Source organism: Anguilla anguilla, chromosome 3 (assembly GCF_013347855.1).
Source record: "Anguilla anguilla isolate fAngAng1 chromosome 3, fAngAng1.pri, whole genome shotgun sequence".
Taxonomy (NCBI): Eukaryota; Metazoa; Chordata; class Actinopteri; order Anguilliformes; family Anguillidae; genus Anguilla; species Anguilla anguilla.
The window spans coordinates 33,457,701-33,474,547 of NC_049203.1; the positions used below are offsets into that span (position 1 = coordinate 33,457,701).

The following is a 16,847-nucleotide window of genomic DNA, read 5'->3' on the forward strand; positions in this document are numbered from 1 at the left end:
CAGATCAATCCAGTCATAACTGATGGTAAACATACCAAGATCTAGAAAAAAATTTGCTCTAAAGTGCAAGATTCATCTTAGCTTTAAAAAAGCTGTATCGATAGAGAAGATAGTAGAAGAGCAAACATGCAACATAAGTAGTTGTTGAACATTCCTCTCTTTCATGCCACTCATGTTACATGTACCTCCATTCCAGAACTAATTGTAATTTGTATTATCATCCTAATGTTGTAGCTTGTACTTCCCCCTAGTTTGACTTAGCATAGGTTAGGTCAGAATAATGTTCACTGCATAAACTTGACTGTGTTCTCGGCTATGAATAACTGCACAAAATGAGTATTGTACCTAATCGAACCTGTGTTTTGTAGTTGTTCCAATGCCCTTGATATGCACTTTTGTACGTCGCTTTGGATAAAAGTGTCTACTAAATAAATGTAATGTAATGTAATGAAACAATATCTTCACCCTGTGGTGCAAAACTGCAATGCACAGCTGGTCTTTTTGGAGTATTCTGCTGTCTTTTGATTTTTAGGGGTCCTACGAAGTAGGAACCCTATTGTTTTTGTTAGTATTATTAATAATATTATTATTATTATTATTATTATTCTTTTCCTGGAAATGGTCAAATAACTCAAAAAGTCCTTGACCAAAAATGATATAAATTACCAGGTCGAAACTAGAGACCATGAGTAACTATGCCAGAAAGAATGACCATGATCCGTCCATAGGTGGTGCTATAGTAACCGATTCAAAAAGCAAAATTCAAAATGCTGGCATTTCCACCCCGTTTGATGAAAATGCATGAAACCGGGTATACTTGTGTAATTCCTCATGAGGAACAAATATGCCTCAAGAACCCATAAAGTCCGCCATGATGGATTTTCCTGCAGATTGAAAATTTGGCAAAACCTATAAAAAGTTTCTTCTAATAAACCGTAAGTCCGATTGGTCCGAAATTGCCCATGTGCGTGTATTGTGCATGTCACCCTATAGGGTGTTAACAGCTAAGAGATCCATTCCAAGATGGCGGAGAAACTCATATTTAAAAAAAACAAAATTTGGCCACAAAATTCCAGTGCTTATAACTTTTTACAACAATAATCTAGGGACTTGAAATGGACTGGGCATGAAGAGGACACTACCATGTTGTACAATGTCGGCACAGTTGCAGATATATCAAAAAACAAGGATATTACATGCATTTGAAATTTTGGCGGGAAGCTAATGCTAATATAACGCTTTAAAACTCATCTTCTCATGAACGCTTTACCTGATTCCGTCACCATCGCACATGTGTACTCTTGGGTATTCTCTCCATTAAGGGTGATAAGGAAAAGTTGTTTCGTTAAAAATCGCTTGATTTGTGGCGTGACAAAGTTAGCACTTTATGTTAATGCACATTCATATTTCAAACTAATGTTTCTCATGAACTGGAAGTTGGATCGTCTCACGCACGGGTATGTAGATTGTCCAAAATCCTAAAATCTATGCCGCTTGGACTCTTTTCTCCTTCGCCTTGTATTTACCCGGATTGGACATGTTCGTAGGGCCCCGCATTGCTGCTTGCAGTTATATTTTTAATTTTGGACCTGCCCATCTTGGGATTACCATGGGAAAAACAGCTGTGGTTTGGTATTTGCTTTGATTCATTTATTTTGTGTCTAACTTGTCATCGTCTTTAATATTTATATAGTTTTATCTTTTTTAAGGTAGTGAACCTTCGCTCTTTAGATTAGACATTGCATACTAGTTGCAATTTGATGAATCTCTTTATTTAATCTGGTTGTGAGATAAACGTTGATCCAACAGGTTGCTCTGCCTATAAACACATTTGAAGATTTAATTGAAAATTGATATTTCTGATAATTATCAACAAATTAAATCAAATTCATTTATTTAACATGTTGGATAAGGGGGTTTTAACTGTTGAGGCACTTGTGTTCAGTATTCAGAGAGCCAGACATTAAACAACGGCACAATTCGATTCAGAAATGAAACATATTTCACTTAATCCTCATTTCCAGACAATGCACTATGGGATGTCTATCAGTGTGGAATTCTGCAGGAGAAATGTGACAAGACAGATTCAAGTCCATCAACTCATGGAAAATACTATCTCAGACTTGTTCCAGAATATCACATAAATACTTTCTGGGGTTGGTATTCAGATCTGATAACTGAGAAGGCCATGACATTAGAGATAATGTCAATGTCATGCTCCTCAAACCACCAGGTGAGTATTAGAGCTCTGTGAATGGGGGTCAACTTAAAAGATGCCATTCTCTGCTGGAAAGAAATGTTTCTACATGGGAGGATGATGGTCAGTACCATGAAATAATGACTAGTATCAACCTTGTCTTCTAAGGGTATGAGCCATGCCAGGGCAATGCACCTTCCAGAACAATGAAATCACCTGAATCCTTCATTGTTCAAACAGCCCCCCCCCCCCCACACATTTTTTCCCAATTCAATACCTGGAGATTAGCCTATAGGCTATTGAAAAATACAGCAGTTCTTGGGTTTACCTGATAGCTAGTTTTTATATTACGGCAAGTGATGATATGATATCTTACCAGTTCAGGGTCCTTCCAATATTTCATTGTAACATAGTGGCCTATTTTCAGTTTCTTTGACTGTTTTTAGTGAAGGCCAGACTTTCGACTCCGAATTAACTCCAGCTTGATAAAATAACTACTGACCACAATCATTTGGGATGGGATATTTTCAATAAGAGCAGAATCCATAAATTCCCAAATTCTCAAAAACCAGAAAATTCAGTGGGAGCAGGTCCTCACCATCCAACTAGACGGATACCGAGGAACAATTATTGAGTATGTACGTTCATCATCTCCAAGCACTGGTCATGGGCTGATCCAGGGAAATTTATCCAAGGTCAAGGTCACTGCAACAACATAGCCATCAACACTTTAAGTCTAGGTCACACAGCAGGCATTGGCTAGGTCAAGTTATGACAAGTTAAACTAGGAGGCATGACAACGAGCTACAACATCAAGATAACAATATAAGTGAAATATAGGTGGTGGATGAAGGCACAAGTGTAACATGAAAGTGCTACAAGAACAAGACAGGATACAAGTGATGACAGCGATGCTAGACTGGGAGTGCCCTGTGGAGTAGGGATAGTTAGTCCAGGTACAGTCTGAAGCAATGTGTCTTCAGACCATGACAGAAGATGGACAATGACAGAATGATTCATAGAGGAATGTGGAGTTCATTCCACCACTGGGGAGCTAGGGTGGAGAAGCTCCTTGGTCGGGATGAGCGAGAACCATTCATCCAGATGGCAGGGAGTGCAAACAGAGCGTGTAGGGTTGAAGACCATTCAAGTTTTATTAATAGTTTAACCCCAGGGTTTTCAACCAGGGGACCGCGATCATGCTCTGAACCTCCGGTCCACATTCGCAATCTCTCCTCTGCCAGTCCGAGATTGCATTCTTTTCCCCCGGTCTATGTGTGCAATCCCCCCCAAAATGATGCTTTTCGCTCTTCCTTGATTTCTTGAGTCGATTCGCCAGACCATTTTCACTTGCGGTGTGGTTATGTATATTCATACCATCAAGACTTTGTTTTTTGATGGCAGTATGGAGATGGAATTGCTTTTCCTTGATGGTATAGTTTGCCAATGGGATGAAAAGTGAGACGGAGTTGTCTTGTTTTCTGTTGACCCTGTAAGTAGCGCTACCTGCAGTGTGAAGCTAGCAACAATAAGGACTTGTGCGAGGGTCTGAAATTTTAAAATAAAACTTCCAACAATGAAAGCAATATTACGGTATTTCACGGTACTAACATTACTTCTAGCTATTCCAGTTAGCTATGTTACATGACATTGTCGGGGTGAATGGGTGGAGAGGAGGAGACTTCTTTCATTGTAAACACAGGACCACAACAAGGCTTTAAAATCCTACATACTATGCCTTTATGGAGAACAAGCATTTTCTTGTTTTTTGGTACTTTCTTTCGTTGTGTTACGCAAGTCCCATGCCATCCCCTTGTCCATAACATTTTTGCTGTGCTCTTACCAGATTTCACTATATTCTCAGAGAATATTTTAGATTGGCATGAAGCTGTAAGTAAAGATAACCAGGAAATACTATCCAGTGACCTGTCGGAACTCTGGGCCACTAAACGATACACTATCTTTCTTGTATTTATTTCACTTATCAGACATAAGATTTCCAATATTGGTTTTCAATGGATTGGAGTGAACTGCATTAGGTCAGAAAGTGTTTAAGCATGCTTTTATATTTAAACATAAACAGCTAGCTTGTCAACTCGTTCTAGTGAAATGACAGCTATCTATAGATATTTGGCAGGCATCTTTTACTTATTCTGTGTCCGGCATAGTCTTCCAATGAACAATGGCAGCTGTTTCTCTAAAATATTTAATACAAAAACAGTTAATATTTGAAATATATGTACAAAACAGTAAAAGTCTATAGAGAGAAATGTCGACAAAGCAACAATGTGTGTAAAAAAGTCTTAATATCAGTCATTTATAGACTGTGTCATGTAGACGTGTCATAATAATTTGATAAGAAATTAATTTAGTGCTTACTGAACTCCTAGAAGATTTATGTTTTGGGCAATATGGTGTTATTCATTCAAAAAACACTATGTTATGGTCTTGGTCTTGAATTGGAATAAAACTGCTCAAGTCTAGTTGTCGAATTCTCTTCACCCTCTTGGTCTTGGTCTTGACTTACAGTAGAGTTTAATTACCACTGTCTCTGCTTGGAATTGGATATGTCTGAGCTGGTTTCGACTCCAGCCCTGCTTGTAATATAGGGGCATTCCTGTATATAAATCCTGTATGTTTGAATGTATTTATTTCTCAGGGCCAATCAGGAAAGATGAGACGGTTTGTATCGTGTGAACAGGAAAAGCAAGAAAGCCATACCCAAGCACAAGATTAATAGGCTATTAGAGATAGCTGTTTTGATACGGAGAGGAAAGTGATTTCACTCCTGACTGCAACACAAGACACACAGGAGAGACATGAGAGACATGCCAATACAGTATTACATAAAATGTGTCATGTACAGTAACATTTCAAACATTAATAAAGGTATTTTTTAAATTTTACGCTACTGGCTAAATTTGCCAATACACCACATCCCCAGGCACTGACATCCCTTACCTCCTCTTCTTCACAATGTCCTGCACGCACTGGTCCTTGTGGTACCGCACAAACTGGGTGCAGGTCAGGCGAATCTCTTCAGGAACAGCTACCTGTGGCTCCTCCACCCGCTCCCTGCCTTGCCAAAGACTCAGTAACCTAGACACATTTAGTTCAGAATATTACACACATAAGGGCTAGTGTGGTTAACAGGATACTTTATTCAGAATGGAAGGCTTACCACAAGATATTACTCAGTCTAGCCTGGGTCTAACTGCACAACCTTGCTCAGTGATTAGGTCATCTTGGTACCTCACCCAGAACCTGGGTGTTACCACAAGACTATAATTACACAGCAATTACAATTAGTTCCTGATTCTTGCTGCAAAAGTCTAAGAAAAACCTGGGACTTATAGCAAGACCTTCCTAATTGCTGGTTCTTACCTCAAGACCATACTCATCATTATAGACCAGGGGTTCCCAAACTCAGTTCTCAGTCCACCTGTGTGCTGGGTTTCGTTACAACTGGTTGCAATCACAGAATTTTAACAAGCCGTTATTTTTCTTAATTAAGTGCTTTTCACATTTAGATGGATGACTCACACTCCTTAGCCACATTATGTCAGAAATGGCTATGCATGCAATAAAGAATAAAATTCCCATATTCATTTCCATGTTCATATAGTGCTTATTGTATTACATTGCAAACAATTGAATAAAAATTAAAGGCTGAGGTGAATCGATAGGCTACTAATTGCTGAAAGTGGGGACACATGGTTGCTAAAACTAACCATCTGGAAGATAATAAAGAATTCAAATACAAATTAAGTAAAACTTGCAAACCTGCATTGTGTTAATAAGTTCAAGGAAAAAATTAAGAAATAAATTAAACACATGTTCAACAACCTATTTAGGTGCCTATTGATTTACCACTGTCATTCAATTGAAAAAAAACTCTTTTTACGCAATTGTTTGAAATGTAGCGAAATAAGCACAATTTAGCACAGTATCAACATGGAATTTTATAGTTTGTATCATGCAATGCTATTTCACACGTAATATGGCTTAGGAGGACAAATAATCCCTCTAAACCTGAAAAGCACCTAATTAGGAAATCAGCAGCTTGTTGAAATTATGGGATTGCAATTGTGGTTGGAACAAAAACTAGGGGGGCCCCAGGGCCGAGGGAACCACTGGTATAGACAGAAGAGGCAGACTACAGGTGCCCAACTGACCAGAAGAGTTGCAATTTCACCAAAGACCAGGACAAATGAGGAGGATGGGAAGGTTAATTTGTGGCATCAAAAAGCACACCAACTTTATTGATTACCTCCAAATGCTAAAAATCCATAACTGTAACCCTCATAAAATACCAGAGGCTTACCTCTTCTTGAATGGTAGGATTATCAAATGCTTATCCAGTCCAAAGATTCCAAATGAAATGAAGCCCTAGGACACAGAAAGTGAGTATTACAACGGATGCCTGGTGAACGCACCATGAAGCAGTTCCCCCCTGAGTAGGGTTCCATGAGGTATACCTGCCCATAATTGACCACAACACAGAAAAACTGCAGCTCCAAGTACAGTCTCCCAGGGACACGGTCAAACAGCCACCACAGGCAGCTGGACAGATTCTGAAAGAAAAAAAGGCAAAAGCCAAAGTTTTTGAGAGATCAATATCACCACAACACCCAGGTATGTACCTAAAATTTTATTCCATTTATTGAGTCAATTCCATTCACTGAGTCAAGTTAAAGGGGGTATTTCTGAATGTAGATGGGCAGGGTTCGAGTCTCAGCTGTTTCTGTAGCATCAACAGCTGTATAAAATTTCCTTTCCTTCTTTCCAAGTTTCTTCCCATATGGCCTAGTTATAAAACTAACATTATTTAAGAGAGCACAACTACTTTTCTAAGTGAAGTGCAGAGGGATATAATCTGGTGTGAAACAGCAGTCATTACATGGAATTAGTGAATGCATACTGATCGATCAGAATTGAGTATCCAGCAAAGCCATGGTTTAAAAATATGTATGCATACATACAGACACATACAGAGTATACAATGTATGATAAAATATTACACATTTTAGCTATTACCTATTGTCTGAATGAGTGTGAAAAGTTAACCTTTCTCAATTTGGCTCCTTTTATGTAAACGACCCTAGCAGCACTCTCACTCACATGACATTGTAATACTTGATATAATCTAAAAATCGCTATGATCTTTCAAACACCACCTCAATTTAACTTTTTAACTTACAAAATGCTTACTAGTGATAATGTTATCTCCACACTCTTGTTTGCCACCCTCTCCATCATCAGCTTTTATTTTATCCAAAAATTCTTTGTATTTTATCCATACAAATGAACAAAATATTTTATGCAAAAATATTAGCTGAACCACAGCGGTCAGAGCATTAAGCACTGAGATTGTCTTCAACAGACTAAATTTAAGGCCCAACGAGTCAAGGTCTCAGACCTTAAAAAACATATTAATAGATCAACTGGAACAGTGCTAAACTTTAGCACATGCCACATTTATGGTTTCATTTTTCAACTGTTAAATTCTGCAAATCAATAGCAATGCGCATTTAAATTAGCTGAACTATGTACTATGAACTATGTAATGTTTCCAGGAGAGGTTCAGTTACCTTCTTTTCACTTAACATGTAATTTGACTAGGGGTGTACAAACATTTGCATAGGACTGTACATCTTCCAGCTGGCTAGCTGCATCTGCTTAGAGTGGTACCAACACAAACCTGTCTGTTGTACTCATGCGTTGCATTAAAGCACTGGAGCACCACGGAGCGAAGCAAAACTCCATGAAAAATATGTGTGCACCACTCATAGCTGCGCAACACTCATGGCTCATGGCATATCCAAAAGCATTCTAGAAAGCCCTCCAGCTTTCCAACTGTTCATGACTAAGCATGCAAATCTGTCAGTTTTGTTCAGCACCACTCCCATACAGTAGAGCACAGAGCATTTTAATGAGTAAAAGCTTTTGACTGCAAACCCTGGTCATAAGAAAATGCAAAAAGTAAATGAACATTTATACCTCTTAACAAATAAATGTCAAAAAAAATAACAACACTGTACTTGAGCATAAATATTGAGCACAAATATTGAGCACAAATATTATTACATTGTATTAGCCTGATATGACTGGCTGATGGAGAGGGGTAGGTAGGGTTTGTATGGCATTACTCACAGCCAGCTGGCAGACAGTGAGGAGCAGGCACAACAGCACGTGTCGGGCCACCTGTCTGTCAGACCTCGGCTCCTCCTCAGGGGTCAGAAGGCAGCGAGGAGACTGACAGCCCTCCCCACACGGATCTGAGGGAAAGAGCACAGGGACAGGCTCATTACTGGCATGCATCACTGATCTGAGGGAAAGAGCACAGGGACAGGCGCATTACTGGCATGCATCACTGATCTGAGGGAAAGAGCACAGGGACAGGCGCATTACTGGCATGCATCACTGATCTGAGGGAAAGAGCACAGGGACAGGCGCATTACTGGCATGCATCACTGATCTGAGGGAAAGAGCACAGGGACAGGCGCATTACTGGCATGCATCACTGATCTGAGGGAAAGAGCACAGGGACAGGCTCATTACTGGCATGCATCACTGATCTGAGGGAAAGAGCACAGGGACAGGCGCATTACTGGCATGCATCACTGATCTGAGGGAAAGAGCACAGGGACAGGCTCATTACTGGCATGCACCACTGCAGATAAGATCTGATAATGGCAAGTTTGGAATTTACAGTCAGTTCAACTGAACACATTTCAAAAGATTGTTGTGAAATATGACTACCAGTATTACCTAACGTTCATGAGGAAATGAATATCAGGAAGTGTACCTGAATACTCAGGGCTATGCCCTTCTTTTGGGCATCAACTAGATTATTAAATAGGATACACAGAGTAAACTATAAGGGATATCACCAACAATACATTCTCAGGCCCTTCAGAGAAAACCAGCAAAAATACATTGTTAATGTCGACTGTTCGGTAGTTCACCCACACTGAGGTTCAGAAACAGCAACAGGAACTTTTAGCAACACTACTTTGTAAAAAACACACAAAGTCTTCCTCCTCCTGCTGGCACAACATTTTTACAAAAGTGCATTTATTTGTTGCACACAATCTACATACACTATATGACCAAAAGTATCTGGACATCCCTTGATCTGGGGCTGTTTTTCATGGTTTCAGCTAGACCCCTTAGTTCCAGTGAAGGCAAATCATAATGCCACAGCATTCAATCACATTATAGACGATTCTGTGCTTCCCGAACAGTTTGGGGAAGGCCCTTTCCTGTTTCAGCATGACGGTGCACCCGGGCACACAGCGAGGTCCATACAGAGATGGTTTTGTCGAAAATGGTGTGGAAGATCTTATGGGCCTGCACAAAGCCCTGACCTCAACCCCTTCTAACACGTTTGGGGTAAATTGTAAAGCCAAGTGTGAGCCAGGCCTAGTCACCAAATCAGTGCATAACCTCACTAATGCTCTTGTGGCTGAATGGAAGCAAATTCCTGCAGCAATGCTCCAACATCTAGTATAAAGCCTTCTCAGAAAAGTAGAGGTTGTCATAGCAGCAAAGGGGGTACCAACAGCATATTAATGCCCATAATTTTGGATGAGATGATAGATGTCAGCTGTCCACATAGTTTTGGCCATATAGTGTAGTTTGCCTCATTTGAGAGAAAACCTCCATCAGGTATAAGTCGTCCATAGTAAGTCTACTATTGTACTGTGCCAAAATACCTGCGTTTATGGATGCTAGGTCGCTTACGTTGGTGCTTACAATCATTTCAGGCATGGGTTCAGGCTGAACACAGTCACAAGAATGGCACTCTGACAGGCACAAGAACAGAACACATGACACAAAAGGCAAAAACACAAGTACATGCAAAACATTCACGCAAATTGACATGTCACAAATGAGTACATTGAAGAACATTAAAGAAAAAACCCAACACCCATCCTCTTTAAGAAGTTAAGACAAGAAAATTCCCCAAACAGAACACATTTAGCATTCCAATGAAGGCACAGCATGTTGCACACAGAATTACCAGTAACATCCCTGAATGGTTACCATTTATAAAACACATCTTTCCATATCCACGTGTGAATAATATAAGCATAAAATTATCATGAAAGGCCATCCGCAATTCGAATAATCAACCTGAATAATGGACTAAAACTGCACTGTTCTTGTGGCCAGAAAAGTATTCAATTACTTTCAAATACATTTCATAAAAGTTTTCATTGAATATAGTATTTATAAATAAAAGGCATTTTAATATAGGAAAATATTAACAAATATACTTTATAAATTATTTGAAAGGAGAACAGTTCATAATTACATGCAGAGTACTTAATCTATATTTCAAGAGAAACAATTCCATCCAACAGCTGTTCACAATATCATGTTATTCCTGGTGTAGTCACAAACAGACTGCACAATATTTGATTTTGTAGAAGTATATGAAAATATTCTCACATATTTATGGATTTAGGCTAAATAACAACTAACACAACACAATTAGTCTTATTTCATTTGATTTCATAATCATTTTTTAATTATAATGTGAACTTGTGGTAGTGTACCCAAGGTAATGTATTTTAAAAGTATTATGATAGAATCTTAAGGAATATACTTCAGTTACAAAGCATCCGTCTGGGCCGGTAAATTTGTAAAGCTTTCCAGAAAATAAAAATTGTTCAAACATAAATATTTAAATACTCATGTATTAGGCCCATGTCTGCTTGTGACTTATACATGACACTAAAGGAACATCCACCCTAACTTCCATACTGTGTCCAGGGAAGCTAAGCACGTTAGCTGGGTGGGTACCTCTAGGATCGCTGGTCCCTGTGGCTGTGGCCTCTGGCGTGGCCTGGTTCTCTGAGCTGTTCTGGGGCCTCGGGTCCTCGCTGGTGCCGGACACAAAGCCTTGGTCCAAGGCCTGGTAGCTGCTTTCCTGGGAGCCCCGGCTGAGGCCCATCAGAGAGCAGCCCCCCAGCAGGATACTGCAGGCGAGCACTACTGCAGTGCTGATCACCTAACGCACAGGGGCACCAACCACTGTTACATAACCCACACTGTGCATATGGGCTCAGAGCACTGTGTCTACTGTCCAAAATGCCAACTTATCGATTTGTATAAGCCACTCGTGTTTGCCCGCATCACGCAGAATGTGTGCAGGAGTTAACTTATGAGCCTACCATAGACCTCAAAATGTTTGCATCAAAGGACAAAGCTACCAAAGAGGTAAGGCCAAACCAAAGGTGTGTACATATGTTGCATAAAAGCAAATAACCAAAACGAGGGCAAGGCTGCTTCACTCCCATTCAGTGCGTTTTCATGCACAGTTTAAATCGATCTATATTAATAGCTTGATTTGATTGGACTATTGTCGTTGTCCCAATATACATGACTCGGAAAGAATCGATTTATTGACCGAGGTGTGTCTGACGAAGGCTTCTTATAAATCCTGCTTCCTCCAATTTTGTCGCAACTTTTTGAAGTTCGCCATTCCACGTTTTTTCCATGTATTTTAGGACATTTAACTCCTTTAGTTGAGATAGCATGAAGTTTGTCTCCTCCTGATTTTTTTCGCCATGATACCTCCTCAACTGTGCGCTCGCTGTTTGACTTCCGGGTTAATTACCTGTCGCAGCGGAACCTCTAACCTATAGAACATGCGCAAAACGCCTAGGCCAATTTTTGGCCTATTGAAGCGTATATATGCCGTAGTAAATCAACCCCCAACCGCATTATCTAGGTATGTTAGCCCGACTCTGAAAAAATCGACTTTGTACGATTTCAGACTACAATGGTTACATGATTTTTAAAAGTGCAGTTTTAGCCGAACTAAAACAATAAATCTACTTTTTCAAAAATCATGTAAACCCACTGACTGATACAGGTAGCAAAGTGACCCACTGCTGGTTGAAAACAGAACTAAATCCTCTGGATTCAAATATAAGCACATTTTTGTGCAAACAAAATCCAAAGCTCACAGGGGGGAGAACGAGTGGTGTGCCGAATCTCAACCCTTATACAAACCGCCCCCCCCCCCCCCAATGCAGCCGAGATTTCAGTTCCCCACCATGACACCTGCTGTGATCTCTTCACTGTCTGTGACCCTCTCTGCTCTCCCCAGTTTGAGGAACTGCACTAGTGTATTTAAGGTCCTCGCAACCACCAAATGTCCCAAAATGTGAGGCATTTTCTATATGAATTGGGATGCAATCTCAAAAAGCACCCAATATGTAAGATCACAGTCTTTGCTGGCTAGGGCGTTGTAACCCTATACAGTTCTATCTAACTTTCATAGAACCCAATATGTTTTGGCTCAGTGTTGCTGGCTAGGATGCAAACTGCTGCAAAGAAATATGAGGAGACAATTTTTCAGAAAAACTCCTAAAACATTCAAAACTCCAACAGTTTGGAAATGCCAAAAAGATGTTCTTAAACTGTCTCATCTCATTGCATCTTTACAATGTAAGAAACCCCTCAGATACACCAAGGTCACAAACTGCAAGAAACCTCTCGGCAAACCAAATAGCAGAAGTATCTGAGTGGCGAAGGAACGAGAGTGGTCTTACCCGGTGCTACTGGAACGGGATTCATTTAAAGTTGTCTCAGTTATCTGACTCCAAAAATAATGTTTTAACTTTTCCTCTGTGCTAACAGTTACGCATAACATCAATGCAAAACACCACGTCATCAAATAAAGACACAATCATGGCAATACAGTATAGATCAACAATCCTGCTTACACTACCTCTGTAAGCCTATCACATCGGGTTACCCTTTGTATCTGGCAGGGTGCTGACCCATAGGTAACAAGATCTTTTGTCAGCACCCCACCACTAAAGATACAAACTTGTTCCCCATGACATCAGTTTTTCCACAATACAAAACATGATTATATTATAGATTATATTAACATTATTATAGAGAACCTAAAGTTCCCATAATGCACAGTAAACAGTCTGTTTTCCTTTGAGGGTATGATAAGAAGCAGACTTCTATCAACAGCCCTACAACTACTTCCAGACTATATAAGTATAAGCGCACATAAATACGGAACATTCTTAGTGTCACTTTGATAATGGTATTTGCTATATGCTGAAAAATCCACATTCAAAATGCCTAGCTAACTAAAGTTATCAAACCATAATAGCAGAGGTAGAACTAGCCCTGAAGATGAATGCTAGGGCTGTAAGGCTAAGAGCAGAAGCGAGTGACATAATGTTAGCCATGCTGATTGCTCAAACCTCCCACTCAAACTGTAGAGATGAAAGGTAGGTGTTGTAGGTGTTGCTACGAATCATTTGCAACCTGGACACTTTCACACCTGACAAATACACCTTGAAACGGGCTAACTTTGTCTGTCTTGCAAATGGGGGTTGGATATCAATAAATACCTACTAACCAATAAATACACTAGCACAATTACAATGACAACTATGATGCCGACAGAATACAAATTACGTGCTTAATGGATTTACTTGTTTGATTTGGGATTGGAAATTTTTTTGACCATTTAACGTGGATAATCCAACATATTCAATCAGTCCGTTTATTTCAGCGACAGCTCCAAATGTGGATGACAGCTGTGACGTGGTGTCGCGTGTGTAGGGTGCTATTCCAACCTTAATTCAAATTTGATTTATGAGACAAATTAACACGGAGTTCTGCCTTGAATTCAGTACCTAATAAAGTAAATAAATAAAATAAAGAGGGTGGACTAGCCGTTCTTTTAAAAATACAGACACACACACACACACACACACACATCAACTTCTCTTGCTTCAGATAAACTGAGATATTTATGTCTTCAAGGGAAGCACCTGCATGTGGCATGGTCACGCTACAGTAGTACTTTCCCAAAATAAAACCAAAAGCGTGTTTGTGTGACTTTTCTTTACTATTAGCCTTTTGATTCTTGTACATATAGATGTAATCCATATTATACTGTGCTATCTGGTCTGGTTCCTTATTCTGATTGTAATGTTTTTTGTCTCTTAGGGATTATTTGAATGGGAACACAGTAAAACGCCTCATTAAATGTAACAGAAGTTCAAACAAAGCCCAGTATTAGTCTATGATGCCTCTGTCTTGGCTCTGGATCCCAGGCGGCTCTCACCTGGGGCCTTCCATAGAAGAAGGCAGAGTCGATGCTGTCAGATGTCTTCTCTCCAGCAATAAGGAGGACTCCCACAACCAGCACAGGAACTCTGAATAAATTTCCAAAGGTTTGGTGAGAAGAATGTGTCTGCCACCACCCCCACCCCCCCAGCCACCACACAGTACAATCTCAGGGAAGCAGGACTTACCCCCAGCCCACAGCCATGAAGAACACTGGCTGAACCTTCAGTTCATTGTCCCTCTTCATCAGTGCAAGGGAGAATGCAATCAGACCTACAACAACCAGAGCAGCATGCATCATATCAATTTACCTGTACCATAACACTTTTTATCCCCAGCTAAACTGCCTACCCAGTTGGCACAGGCAAAACACAGAAACTAAATCGACAGGAGAAGGTGGGCTACAACACCGGTTCCTCCCACAGTAATGTCATGGCCAATTAGGCAGCACACAGTGGACACATGTACGTTTTGGATTGCAGGCCGCATACTCCAGGTGCATGCACATTACAAAAGTCACATTTACAGAACTACTGTGAACTTGAATTATGAAGATGAGGGGATGACATACCTGTCCACACATAGGTGCTGTAAATTGAGCCATACAGCAGACCAAAGGTCAATATTTGTCCGATAGAGTTGTCTTGCTCCACAATGAAGTTCCACAGAATCATACTGACACAAACAAGAAACTATTGGAGTGAAGGCATAAGATATGAATGAGACAAAAATGGAATTCAGGACGGCACTTAAAAACCAAACTCTGTTCATTTGATTGCTGGGTATGCAAAGTTGCTCTAATGCTTAGTGGTTAACATCAATTTAAAGGCTTTACTCTTTTGCCTAATGCAAAACCATATGCTAAGTACATGGACTGAAATAAGTTATAACTTGCCTGTGCCAGAAATAGGTTCAAGGTGAACACATGCGGCAATCTTCTGTACTTCTTACTCAAGAGCATGACGCTGACAGTCCACACCTGCAACACACACAAACACACACACAAACACCACTGATTTTTGTATTTCTCTTAATTTAAACAAGCTAATTGTCCACAAGCTCTGTGACTGTCCTGATCCCTCAGTGCCCATATGGCTAAGAATGGAATTGTGGCTTAAGGTGGGACTGTCACAGCCACATCATTCTTGTAATTTGGTCCAGAGCAACCAAATATTTGCAATGCATCCATGTAGCAGAGATGACAATGCAATCAAACAGCATGTTTTGGCATTTTACAGTATTTGGCCATTCTAGACCCATTAAATCTCCACTGAACTTCCTATTGCTTTCACTTACTATCACAGTGCAGCTAAACAGATAGCTGTTTTGCTGCAAGCAAAAAAAGGAAAATTAACCAGCTAATATTGACTTAGCTAACATTAACCAGCCCATTTCTGTAAAGTTTATACATTAGCTTATAATAACTGGACAAAAATCTGTGCCCTTAATTTGTATGCACTCCAATACGTTTAAAACACCGCATACTAAAAGAAAAATTTAACTGTCGAGCTAATATCATGAAAACTAGTTTGACTGATTTGCTACACAATTGCAAAATAAAGGTAGGAGGGAAAGGTGTGATGAGCATTAAATTAGAATGATGATTCTAAATTTGAGTTTGACAAACAAGTCAATGCTGGGTACCTGCAGTTCTGATTGGCTACAGCAGTGCGTGATTGAAAGCCTGTCATAGTTTATTGCTTGTTATACTGTCACCAATATATCAATTTTTTGGCTTTGTGAATGAGAGAGGAAGGAAAGATAAATAGGAAAAAATGTATGTGTGCAAAAAAATACCACAAAATTCACTTTATTCTGGGGATGTTGAAAAACAAATTCTAAGCTTACTAGTTATCAGTGGTTGTGTTTACAAAGTTTATTTATGCAGAAAAAAAGAGCCAAAATGTAGGAAAAAAATACACTGCATTCTATAAATGCAGATATTCTGAGGTCTTTTTTTTTAAAGATTGCAATGGGTGATAACCCAGACTAGGGTGATGACCCAGAATAATTCCTCCTGTTTCTTTGAGCCAATTGTCATTCGGTGTCTGAAGTTTGTGTTTTATATTAATCAGAATACTTACACAGCTGTTGGTAGCACTGTGAGATTCAATGAGAAAGACCTTAATTTGAATGAATCAATTAAAACAGATATTACTCCTAGGATTTTTACAAATATTATTAGCCTGCATGGCAAAAATGTATTTTGATTAGAATTCCAAAACATGCATAGCTTATTTCATCCCAATAATCCCACTATTTCACCCTGCTTCTGTCACAAGTGTCATAATAAATTTATGAACGACACACATTTGTGTTATTTTTGTGAGTTGACATATTATGGTATGCTACAATACTATTTTTTTTATCAGAATGCAAGTGAATTAGTGTAAAACACAGATTTTAAAATGTTCTGTCCCAAAGCCAAAGCATTTCATGGACTAGCATGACCACTGGTTATATTTAGCATGTACATGAAACAATTTTGATGGTTACCTTGATGGAAAGCTAACTGCTAGGCTACTGGTAAACT

At 39.6% G+C, this 16,847-nt stretch overlaps 1 protein-coding gene across 6 annotated transcripts in view; it reads right to left on the reverse strand.

The window, feature by feature from the left end:
* The window catches only part of gpr155a (G protein-coupled receptor 155a), a 37,102-nt gene that overhangs the window by 2,136 nt on the left and 18,119 nt on the right, over positions 1-16,847 (reverse strand). For 2 of the 6 annotated variants that reach the window (XM_035411382.1, XM_035411384.1), the window contains exons 6-15: positions 15,210-15,293; positions 14,886-15,006; positions 14,503-14,587; positions 14,313-14,403; positions 11,009-11,216; positions 9,916-10,005; positions 8,351-8,475; positions 6,676-6,771; positions 6,522-6,586; positions 5,159-5,296 (exon numbers count right to left, since the gene is read on the reverse strand). In XM_035411382.1, the coding sequence (XP_035267273.1) occupies positions 5,159-5,296; positions 6,522-6,586; positions 6,676-6,771; positions 8,351-8,475; positions 9,916-10,005; positions 11,009-11,216; positions 14,313-14,403; positions 14,503-14,587; positions 14,886-15,006; positions 15,210-15,293 (1,103 nt within the window). Of the gene's footprint in view, positions 1-2,768; positions 4,990-5,158; positions 5,297-6,521; positions 6,587-6,675; positions 6,772-8,350; positions 8,476-9,915; positions 10,006-11,008; positions 11,217-14,312; positions 14,404-14,502; positions 14,588-14,885; positions 15,007-15,209; positions 15,294-16,847 lie in introns of those variants that run through there. The other 4 variants (XR_004764582.1, XM_035411385.1, XM_035411386.1 and 1 more) reach the window with 4 other exon arrangements.